Source organism: Equus quagga, chromosome 4, assembly GCF_021613505.1.
Source record: "Equus quagga isolate Etosha38 chromosome 4, UCLA_HA_Equagga_1.0, whole genome shotgun sequence".
Taxonomy (NCBI): domain Eukaryota; kingdom Metazoa; phylum Chordata; class Mammalia; order Perissodactyla; family Equidae; genus Equus; species Equus quagga.
Window position 1 is genome coordinate 40,501,484 of NC_060270.1, and position 12,650 is coordinate 40,514,133.

The following is a 12,650-nucleotide window of genomic DNA, read 5'->3' on the forward strand; positions in this document are numbered from 1 at the left end:
ACAGGAAAATCTCCATTGGATTGAATGAGAAAGGAAGGCCTCTCTAAGGAAGTCATATATAAACAGAAGAATATGGAGCCCTGAAGAATACTATAGAACTAGCCAATACAGAAGGAGAATGTTCCAGGCAGAGGGATAAGCATATATGAAGACCCCAAGGCTGGAAGACTGCTTGGTTTTTCCAGGCTCTGACAAGGAATTTTTAAAAGCCAGGGTGGCTGAAACATAGTGAATGAAGGGAAGGATGACAGGAGATGAGGTTGCAAAAATCAGGCAGGGATCAGATCATGGGACTTTGTAGACCAGGTTAAGGAGTTTGGATTTAATTCTAACTAAACTGGGAATCCACTGAAGAATTTTAACCTTGAAGAAATCTGATTTAAGTTTTAGAAAAGAGAGCCTTTAAAATGGTACAACTGCTTTGGAAAAGGTCTGGTATGTTTCATAAAATTAAACATACACTTACCCTATGGTCAGCATTGTACTCCTTGGTATTTATCCAAGAGAAATAAAAACTTATGTCATTGAAAGGCTTGTACTGATCCTTTAATAATTCTGAAACTACTTTAAATGTATATTGGGGTTGAACAAATAAGTAAATGGATGATGGATAGTGAAGCAAGGTTTTTCACTGTCAGAGGGGAAGTTTCAAATAAGTAAGAAGGGAAGGCTAGAATGAACTCTGTGGTCCTGGATTGAAGTCAGAGACATCAGTACGTACTAATGTTTAGCTTATACAGATAGCTAGATACAAAGACAACTATAGATATGTGTCAATATACATATATGTATTATCTAGTCTGGTTTCTGAGAGGGCCCAGAAGCAATGACAACTCAGGAACAGTGAACACACCCAGAGCCCAGATCTTGGCTTCTAAATACCACTCTCCAATGAAAGAAACCAAGGCCTCTTGGAGAAATGGCTAATTCTCGGGCTGGGGAAAGGAAAATACATATAGTAAATTTTGCAGTGCCTTTCAGAAAGCAAGGAGGTGCTCAAAAAACAAAACGACGAAAGCATGTCAAAGAGACACAGGGGCTAATGGCTAAAGCTGGAGCAAGTTGAGCGAGAAAATAGCATAGTTCAGATTATAATCCAAGGTCTAAAATATACATGAGTCCATAGTGATATAAATAAATGATTGAATAAATGGAGAAGAGATAATCTTACAGAAAAATGTCAGATAATATATGTAGATACTCTTCCTTTAGGAGACAGAGTGTAATCCCCCTCCTTGAGGGCAGGCTGCACTTGTTGAATCATTTAGCATATAGAAGGGGAAATAGTAACTTTACAATGGAGGAGGCTGGTGAATGCTACCCTAAAACGATCAAGGTCAAAGTCACCAGTAGTGTCATGAGACCATCATGCACCCCCTGATATGATGTGATGAGCTGTGCACTTCACCTCTATGGTTTTCTTCCCCAAACCCATAACTCCAGCCTAATCATGAGAAAACCATCAGATAAATCAAATCAAGAGCTATTCCACAAAATGCCTGACCAGTACTTCTCATACTGTCCAGGTCATGAAAAACAAGAAAAAACTGAGAACTTGTCACAGACCAGGGGAGACTAAGGAGACATGACAACAAAATGCAATGTGGTCTCCTGGATTGGATCTGTGAACAGAAAAAGAACATTAATGGAAGGACTGGAAAATCTGGAGGTTAGTTTATAACAATGTACCAATGATGGTGCTTTGTTTTGTCAAATGTACCTTACTAATGTGTAACGATTACGTTAGAGGAAACTGAAACATGATGAAGGATATGTAGAAACTCTCTGTATTATCTTTGCAACTTTTCTGTAAATCAAAAATTATTCTAAAATAAAAAGTGTATTTAAAAAAGACTGGTACGAGAATGTTTATAATAGTTTTATTCATAATTGCCCCAAACTGAAAACAATCCAGGTATTCATCATTAGGAAAATGGATAAATAAAATATATTTATGTAAAGGAAATACTACTCAGCGGTGAAAAGAAATAAACTACAAACCACCCTAAATACGTACCACAATATGGATGACTATCAAAAACATTGTGCTGGGTGAAAAAAAGCCTGACTTCAAAAAGTATATACTTGTATCAGTCTGGGTCGAATCAGGAGAGAGAAACCACACAGTGATTTAACAGGGAAAGTTTAATATAAAGAATTGTTAACTATAACAGAGGATTGGAGTAACCAGGGGTTGGCTGTTAAGAAGTAAAGAAAACCCTAAAGAATGTAGAAACAGCCCGTATAAGGAGCAGTCACTGTCCTTAAAGTTGAAATGGAGTGCCCAAGGAAGAGGCCCCTCACAGGGCTTACTCAGTGGCCGAGAAGTCTTTGTGGTGCTGGTTGAATTTGCTGGAAATCTGTTCTTTAAATGAGTACTTGCCAGAGAAATCTATTAATGGGGAGATGCCTCACAGGAGGTACTCTGTTGTAAAACTGCCCAAGCTGGGGTAGGTTGAGTGCTAGGGAAAGCTGCTGTGCACTGCAGGAGCTGGGAACCAGAGAAGCTGCAAGCACTGCAGGAGCCTGATGCTGGAGAAAGCATCCACCTGTGATGCAGGAACTGGATGTTAGAGAAGCTGTGATGCTGCAGGAGCCTGCCAGGTGAGCACACTGGAACCAGGAAGAAAAAAACTTTCTTCCTCCTGCAATGTCTCTCCTGTGCCCTCTATGGATAAAGCTTGATGTTGTGCCAACGGTCAAAGGAGAAATCTTTAAAGGACCCATATCTGTTTTCACGGAGTGGGCAAAATGGGTGAATTTGGAGTTGAGAGGCAATAAATTGTAAAGTAGCCCAATATAGTACCTTTCCATTTATTTGAAGTTTTAAAAAAGAGACAACTGATTTATGATAGAGAAAACATCGGCACAGTAGTTACCTCTGGGGGTTGAGGGAGGTGAGAGGAGGGATTGACTGGAAAGAGGCAAGCGGGAGTAGGGGTAATGTTCTACATCTTCAGGTGTGTGCATTTGTCAAAACTCAAGATTTGTGTATTTATTTGTATGTAAATTTTAACTATAGAGGAAATAATGTAAACAAAAGTAAACCTATGCATGGTGAAGTATTTAGGGAGGAAGTGTATTGATTCCTGCAATTTACTTTGAAATGCATCAACAAATAACATGGATTAATGAATGACTAGATAGATAGACCTGTGATAACAAAAGAATAGTCAAAAGTTAATGGTAGGACATAGGAAACATCTAGATCAAGGGGATATTGGTGTTCACTGTAAAATTATTTCAACTTTTCTGTATGTGGGAAACATTTCAAAATTAGACACTGGGAATAAAAGATTACCTTAACTGTTGAGGGGGAATGGATTTTAGGGAATGGGGAGATCATTGAGGAGCAATTGCAATAGTGTAGTGAGAGATGATGACAGTCTGAATTGGAGTGGTGGCAGCAGAGAAGGAGTGAATTAGAATCAATACAGATTGGGGGCGGTAGAAGTGAGATGTAACACTGACGTATTGGAGGTGGGAGGTGAGGAAGAGTAAGGAATCAGTAATGGCCACCAGGATTTGGTTTTGTACAGCTGGATACATGGCAGTGGTTCTACTATGGTAGGGAAGACTGAAAAAGAGGTTTAAAATATATGTGGAATGAAATCAAGAATTCTGTCTTGGACCTGTGTATCAGATTTGATTTGAGATATCCAGGAGACGTCTCAATGGAAGTCAGGTAGGCAGTTGGATATATGTTTGGAATGCAGAAGAGAGAACTGGGTTAGAGAAATATTGATGAGAATCATTAAAAAAAATACCAGCCATGGTATTTAAAGCCATGAAAATGGCTATGATCACCTAGGAAGCAAGTGTAAGAAGAGAAGAGGGATCAGCTTTGAGTCTTGAGGAATATTAATATTAAGAGGTCAAACAGGACAAGATAAAATGGCAAAGGAGATTCAGAAGGTTAATGGGAAACTGACAAAGAGTCATAAAAGCCAAGAGAAGAAAATGTTTTAACAGGGAAGGAATAGCTGAGCTAAATGCAGCCCGTAGATCAGGTAAATTGATGACGAACATGTCCATTGGAATATGAAGCATATTAATGGCAATGAGAGCAGTTTCTGAGGTGTGCATGGCAAAATATACTAAAAAGAAAATTTAAAAAACCCCAAAAACAGATTGGGAGAAAAATATTATTCATACACACACACACACGCCCACACACACACATACAAAGAATACAATGTATAACATATAAAGCACTGCTATAATTCAATAAGAAGAGACAACCTTATTAAAAAAATAGGCAAATGCTATGAGAAAGAAATTCTTAGCAGAAAAAATGTGATGCTCAGTCTCACTCATAATTATAGAATTGTCAATAAACAACGAGATACCATATTTTTCTCTTTAGGTTGTAAAATATTTAATACTTCATAATATCCAGAGTATGCAAGAATACTGTCATACTCTGTTGGTATGTAAAGACATTTTGAAAGATAATTTAGTGGTATCTATCAAAACAAAATTGTTTTCCATTAATTTTACTTCTAAGAATATGTCATACAGAAACATATGTAAATGTGCAAATTTATATCTTATTCACCAAATCTAAGACACTACTGATTGAAAGATGTATCTCTGATTCAAAGATATTAAAATGTGAAAATAAGCATACCCTAGAATTGATGAAATATGGTATTATAAAGATGTTTATTGCAGCATTGTTTAAAAAATTAAAATTGATAATACTGAATTTCAAGCTGCCATTAAATGACCAAAGATCTAATGTACTGACATAGAAACATGGCCACTATTAAGTGAAAAAATAAATTTGTAAATAATACTTATAATATGATTCTATGTCTATAGAAAACAATTAATATATGCATATATTTATAGCTTCATTTAAAAAAGTGCTGATAGGATAAACACCAAACAGTGCCAACCTCTTGGGAATGAGATTGGTATGGAGGTGAAGGGTATCTTGTCTTTTTCCTTTACACATATATGTATTTTTCTATTTTTTTTTACCAAGATCACATTATTTTTGCAAAACAAACAATCTCCTTATACTTTAGCCTGGATAATCTGATTTGGATGAACTTATCTACTTGGGAATGAAATAGTAAAAGGTAATATCTACCTTAGCATTTGGGGATTAAATTGAATAGTTCATGGTCAGTGACAAGGCTTGTAAAACTGGGTTTTGTTTCCAAATCCAGACCTGAATGAATTCAAATAGAGTTATGATCTAGAGGAATTATAAAAGTGAGAACTGGATGATGGGGAATGCTGTGGTGATGAAGTGGAGAAAGAGGGGTATTGTTTTAAGGTAGAAATGTGGAATTTGAAGAATGCATGGACATTTTGTCCAAAATTCAACATTGTATAATTGTCATCCTGAAATTCAGGAAAGAATCCTTGAAATATGGGAAGTGGGACACTTTGCAAGGATTCAGCTGCCAGACTTCTTATGTCCTTGGGGCCGAGGAGAGTACCCAGCAAAGACAGCTGCAGTCATGCATTTGGCAGCTACAGCTGACACTGAGAGGGGTGGGTCAACAGACTGGCACAGCGCAAGGCAGCTGCCTCAGTATTCACAGTACGAACTGGGATGAGACGTTAGAAAGGGAATGCTTAAGACACATGGACAGCACGACACTAACAGTTTTAAAAAGCAGCACTGCCATAACAAATCTCAAGTATAAATAGCTACCTGCCATCTTAATATAGGCTGGATACTAACATTTTCACTAGTAGGAATGATTAAACTATTATACAACAAAAGATGATCTTCCAAAAGGTTACTTAAGCTCCAGAATTCCTTTATCCTATACAGGTCAAAATTCCTTTATAAGCTGAATCTTTCTCCCCTACCACCTTGGGAATTTAGGTATTGTGGAAGTAGGGAGTAAAATGTCTTGCTAATTCTAGTCTTTGAAGATACTATTTCTAAGTCCCTAAGATTAAATATATGGAAAATCATGTAAGCAAAAACAGACAAAGCTACTATGAGAGGGTTTCAAAAGTATAGTAACTAACTGTAAAAAGACATTTTCAGGACAACTGAGGAAATATGAATATAAAATGGTTATTAGATGATACTGAAGAATTTTGATATTGTCAATTTTGTTAGATGTGTTAATGATGCTGTGTTTAACATTAGTGATGCATGCTCAAGTTGTTAGAGGTGAAATGTCGATGTCTGTGATTTACTTTAAAACGCTTCAGCAAAAGATACAGATGAAGCTAATATGGCAAAATATGAATGTTATATCAAGGTGATGAGATATGGGGGTTCATTATACCCTACTGTCTATCCACATATATATATATATATGTATATAAAGTTTTTATAGTAAAAAGCTTAACAAAGTATAGGTAAAATAAAATTCAAAAGGGCAGAGAAAGCTACAGATAGTTGTTTCCTGGATAAGCGAAATTAATTGATGCTCAGGATGCAGTGGTAGAGGGTAATCCGGACACCACCACCGTCATTGCAGAGGGCCTAATTTGGATTAAGAAACCTGTATTCTAGTTTAGCTCCTGCCTACTTTAATCGCTTCACCTCAGGGAACCTCGGTTTATTTATCTGGAAAACTAAAGGATTAGATTAGTTGACTGTTTTGTCTTTTCCAGTTCTGAGATGCTATACAACAGAGGCCATAGACTCAGATGCATGCTAGCGCCAAGCAAGGTTATTTAAACTAGTGAACTGGTGACGTTTTTGCCAGTCTAGAGGGGGCGCCGCTTCAGCCGAATAATGCCTTTTGACAATGTGGGCTCTGTTTCCTAGCTTTTTTCGAGATTAGGAAGAAATACACATGTTTATGTGAAATTCAAGATTGTAAATGTTAACAAATGAAAATGTAAAGAAAAATAAAGGTGTAGGAGTGGCTCGGGAGGGGCCACACGCTGCACTGCAAGTTTGCCATCTCTGCGCAGTCCACGTCTGCGGTCAGCTAGGGCGCTGCCGTGGGGCCGATGAGCAGTGAGAGGAAGACCAGAAGATTAAAACAGGTGAACATCAAAATATCCAGCAATGGGGGCTGGCCCCGTGGCCGAGTGGTTAAGTTCGCGCGCTCCGCTGCAGGCGGCCCAGTGTTTCGTTGGTTCGAATCCTGGGCGCGGACATGGCACTGCTCATCAAACCACGCTGAGGCAGCGTCCCACATGCCACAACTAGAAGGACCCACAACGAAGAATATACAACTATGTACTGGGGAGCTTTGGGGAGAAAAAGGAAAAATAAAATCTTTAAAAAAAAAATATCCAGCAATGATTCTAGGGAGTGAATTCTGCTTCCAAATACAGTCTGCTTCAGCCTACTAGGTTTCATCTGTGGATGAAACAACAAACCCACTTGAAAAGAAAGCGTGGTTGATTCTTTTCGTTAGCTTTCATCTTCCGCCGGCGATCCGACAGTTGCCGTTGCCGTACCCTGTGGTCCCCCGGCGACTGCAGGCGCCACCGATTTTACAGACTCCGGGGACGTCGGGGGACGATCCAGGGCCACACTTTAATAGAAAGTTATGCCGGCGCCTGGCAAAGCCAGCGAACTTCTGGAGGAGTAAATTGCTTCGCTTCCGTTGGCGCTCAAAAACAAAAACGTGGCTGCGGATCCAGGGAGGGAAGTTCTCAACCGGAAGTTTAGCCTTCGGGCCTGAGCGCTTCCTGTTTGGTAACTAAGGACGCGGGACGGTTGCTAGGGCTCCGGTGAGAACTGCCCCGGAGCTTTGCGGGTGCCTAGGGTGCTGCTCAGGGGCGCTAAGAGAAGTCAGAGCTTTCCTCTGTACTCTGTTTGAGGTCCCCTATCCGTTTGCCATCATGAGTAGCGAATTCCTGGCGGAGCTGCATTGGGAGAATGGGTTTGCCATCCCTGTGGCGAACCAGGAGAACAAGATGCTTGAAGATCAGGTGAGGATCAGGTGAAGAAGGCGGGGGTAGGGGTGGGGGTGGGGGTGGGTTCTGGTTGGCAGGAATACCCCAACCTTTTCATTTTTCTCTTTTCCTTCCCTAATCCCATCTGTTCTCTGTTTTCCGTAATCCCATCTTAACGCTTCCTCGCGCCGTCTCCTTCCCTCACCTGCCCGCCCTTTTCGGCACACGCTAAGCATTTAAAAAAAAAAAAAAAAAGTATTGAAACGATAATTGATGTTCAGGACTATAAAGCCTGAATCTTTACTTCTTCCTCCTTTCCCACTCCATAAACTCCTTTCCAGCCTCCTGGACGGGAGAGGAAAGGCTGTTTCCCACACCCACTTTTTCCTTCCTTAGAATTTAAGCGCGGCTTGCAAAGGGACTTCTGAGGTTTGCGTAGCAACAGTTATTTGCGGGTGTTTATAAACAAAACACGTCCTGGTTGACATTTCTTTCTGAGTTTCTGCCTATGATGTTTAAAGTAGAAGTGACTCGAAGAAATGTTTTCAAGAGCGACGTTCTAGTAAGAATGTAAAATGTGCAGTTTACAGCTTCTCAAAATGAGGATTAAGTTGTCACAGAATGATAAATATCTTACGTTTAAGGAATATTTTACACCAGCTTGCAACCAGTGCAGAGTAGTGGTCAAAAACAAAATTGCAACCAGCTCAGGAAACTTAAAAACCTTAAGCAGTCAATCTAAAGTTCCATCACATGGCAATGTGTTGTGTGGAAGAGGTTCCAAGAAGAACAGATGTTTACACTACTTTATAGAATGGAAAAGAAAATTTTCTCGCCTCTGAAAAATGAACATGAAAATCCTTCACTCTATTTTTTGAAAATATTTTTTTCAAAATACTCCAACCTATTTACTCGTGTCTAATTTAGATGGCTTCGTTTTTGTTTGTTTTTTCCATGAAGGGCAAAGTTAGGAAATATAAGAGATCTAGCACTGAGTGCTGTGGAATAATAAATATCCAGCCCAGTGTTCAGATCCTACTTACCAGCACTGAGCCTGTTTCTTCTTCTGTAAACCGGAGATAAGTAAAATAATTATCTCATAGGGTTGTTATACAGCTCTAAGGACATTAATGTAGGTTAAAGTTCCATTCAAATGTTAGTTTTTGGTTATTATTATCATAATATTTGTCTCACAATATTTTATATACATGTTACTTATATTAACTATTATAAAAAATATTACAGAGCAATAAAAGAAGAAGAATGAGGGCTATAATTACTTCACCTGAATAAACTCTGACATTAAAAAAGCAACTCTTGTAAATTTAAGATATCCAAGCAGAACAGAAGGGTATAAAATAAAAAATATAAGATATGCCCTCCCAAAACTACCCACTGTTGCCCATGATGTGACTGTCGTGGCATTAAATATTCTAGACATCGTCTACAGAAACATAGAAAAGACAAACTGGAGTATTATAAAAATGGAATTGTACTATATGTGGTGTTTTTAACATAACATTTTTAATTTAATTTCACTTGTATTTAAGAGAAGAAAAAGAAAAGAGTTGTTGAATTTCAGGTATTACTTGATTATAAGAGAGAGTGATTGCTAAAAATTCCCCCATTAAAAAATAGTAGTTTTATTATTTTTGTATTATCAAGGTTTATTTTATTTTCATTCTATTCAATGCCCTTAATTTACTACAAGTGTTTAATGTTAGTTTTATATTAAAAATGATTTGGGGCTGGCCCTGTGGCCGAGTGGTTAAGTTTGCGCGCTCTGCTTCGGCGGCCTGGGTTTGTAGGTTCGGATCCCAGGCACAGACCTATATCACTTGTCAGCCATGCTATGGTGACAACCTATATATAAATGGAGGAAGATTGGCACAGATGGTAGCTCAGGGCTGATCTTCACCCTCCCCACCCCCCCCCCGCCAAAAAAAGTGGATGACAGACCCTGAAGACATTATGCTGAGTGAAATAAGCTGGACACAAAAGGACAACTACTGTATGGTTCCACTTATATGAGATACCTGGAGTAGTCAAATTCGTAGAGACACAAAGTAGAATGGTGATTTCCAGGGGCTGGGGGGAAGGGGCATGGGGAGTTAGCGTTTAATGGATGTAGAGTTTCAGTCTGGGAAGATGAAAAGTTTCTGGAGATGGATGGTCGTGATGGTTGCATAACAATGTGAATGAACTTAATGCCACTAAATGTAGACTGATAAATGGTTACAATGGTAAATTTTGTTATGTATATATTGCCACAATTAAAAAAAATGAGTGATAGAAATTTTAGAGGTCACATTCTCTAATCATAAGCCAATAGAATTTATAAGAAATAATTTAAAAAATGATCTTTTTGGGCTGGCCCCGTGGCTGAGTGGTTAAGTTCGTGCACTCCGCTGCAGACAGCTCAGTATTTCGTTGGTTCGAATCCTGGGTGCAGACATGGCACTGCTCATTAAACCACGCTGAGGCAGCGTCCCATATGCCACAACTAGAAGGACCCACAACGAAGAATATACAACTATGTACTGGGGGGCTTTGGGGAGAAAAAGGAAAAAAAAAAATCTTAAAAAAAAAATGATCTTTCATTGTTGTAGACTGTTTGTGTGTCTGTCCCTGGACCCTGAATTCATATGTTGAAGCTCTAACCCCCAGTGTGATGGTATTTGGAGGTGGGGACTTTGGGAAATGATTAGGTTTAAATGACGTCGTGAGGATGGAGTCTCATGGTGGGATTAGTGTCCTTTTAAGAAGAGGAGAGAGACCAGAGCTCTCTCTTTCTGCCATGTGAGAACACAGAAACAAGGTGGCCATCTGCAAGTCAGGAAGAGAGATTTCACTGGAACCGAATTCACTGACACCTTGATCTTGGACTTCCTAGCCTTCAGAACTGTGAGAAATCAATTTCTGTTGTTTAAGACACTCAGTCTATGATATTTTGCTATGGCGCCCTGAGCTGATGAAGACATCCATCTTAGATAGTTAGGCAAGTTTCTAACAAATATTTTCCTGGATAGCTCTTATATCAAAGAGAAACTGAAAGGGAAAAGTCACCTTTTAGAAAAAATAAGGGGGACTGCTTCATACCCACATCTGTGGGAAACCGTGACAATCTTAGAGAAAACCTCATGCCTTCATTTTCAGATCAGTGTCTTGATCAGCTCGTGTTGCCATAACAAAGTACCATAGACTGAGTGACTTAGAGAGCACACATTTGTTTCTCACGGTTCGAAAGGCTGGAAGTCGAGGTCTGGGTGCCAGAACGGTTGGGTTCTGGTGAGAGCCCTCTTCCCGGGCCTGTTGAAGGCTGCCCTCTGGCTGCTCCTCACAGGGCAGAGAGGGAGTGAGCTCTGGTTTCTCCTCCTCTTCCTGTAAGGACACTAATCTCATCATGAGGGTCACAAGGGTCCTCCCCTCACGTCCTAATTTAAGCCTGCTCATCTCCCAAAGGCCCCACCTCCAGATACCATCACACTAGCGGTTAGGGCTTTGACATATGAATTTGGGAGTGGCACATTTAGTCCGTAACAATCAGTAAGACAAAACGTAAAAACAAAGAACTCCTCTTAATAAATTTTTAAAAAGAACAAAATAAACAAAAGAGGGAATTAAAATAAAAACTGAAATTAATGAAATAAAAAGAAAAAAATACATACTTAATATTAGTAAGTTTAATGAAATATAGGACATAACAAATGAGTAAATTAGTATTTATTTTCTTTCTTCCTTAGTTAAAAATTCAAATATTTTCTTCTGCCCTTCAGCAGATTGTGTTTGCACTTGCTGGGTTGTAGCCCCAACCTTGGGAACCACAGCCCAAGGAAGCATATAAGGAAGCACATTTTTGTTTTGTTGAGCTTTTATATTGCTTTGAGGGGTGACATGTTCTAATGGTCCTGAAAATCTATCTTGTAATTTCCTAAGGTGTTTGTTTGTTTGTTTTGTGTTTACATTGTTTTGTTTCTGCTCAAGGTTCTAATTCAGAGACACACAAAAAACTTTAAAAAACACGTTCTAAGCACACGAGAGTTAGTTGTTCTGTTCTGTTAAGCTTAGCCTAAATCTGGTTTTGAATAGCAGTTCAGGGAGGAGGTATTATGCCTGGTGTCCAGGTACTTTTCAAATTTATGGTTCATGCTCTGTGTTCTTGTTATGTCTTGTTACTGTGCTCTGGTTGCCTTTAGAGATCTTGTGGTTTAATTAGGGAATAGAATCTCATTTTTTCCCTTTAAGTAATGCTGTATCAAAAATGCATTTAATCATTGAACCCTGCTAATGCTGCAAATCTGAGAGAGATGTCTATTCTGTTTTAATATGGTGCTAATTTTCCCACGGTAATCTCTAAATCGTAACACTATAATATTTAAAAGATCAGTAGATTTTACAAGTTCAAATGGATGTTTAAAGAAGCAAAGTAAATGAAGATTTAATTTTCCTTTGATTTTAGATCCTTTAATACTCTAAAAACTTAGTAGGACTTTACTTAATCATAGCATTTATTATTTACAGCTGTCAAAGCTGCAGGATGAAAGATCAAGCTTGAAAGATCAGCTACGTGACTATGAAGATCGAATTAATGCTATGACTTCTCACTTCAAAAATGTTAAGCAAGAGTTCTCATTTACCCAGGTACAATAATGTTGAACTTCATGGGGATTATGTCATGTGTCGTCATGGAACATTTCACACTGCATTTATATCTGTGATTTTATTTTAGAGATATAATAGGAAACTTTAGCATAACTAAACTATTGTGAGTATAACCTGGAACCTGAAAGTAGATAGGAAAAAAGGCTTTGAGG

The 12,650-nt window shown here is 38.7% G+C and overlaps 1 protein-coding gene across 3 annotated transcripts in view; it reads left to right on the forward strand.

Moving 5' to 3' along the window:
* Positions 1-7,677: 7,677 nt before the first annotated feature.
* Positions 7,678-12,650, forward strand: part of CCDC39 (coiled-coil domain containing 39) — a 41,852-nt gene continuing 36,879 nt past the window's right edge. For all 3 annotated transcript variants that reach the window (XM_046659711.1, XM_046659712.1, XM_046659714.1), the window contains exons 1-2: positions 7,678-7,872; positions 12,358-12,477. In XM_046659711.1, coding sequence (XP_046515667.1) covers positions 7,783-7,872; positions 12,358-12,477 — 210 coding nt within the window. In that variant the 5' untranslated portion in view covers positions 7,678-7,782. The remainder of the gene's footprint in view (positions 7,873-12,357; positions 12,478-12,650) is intronic.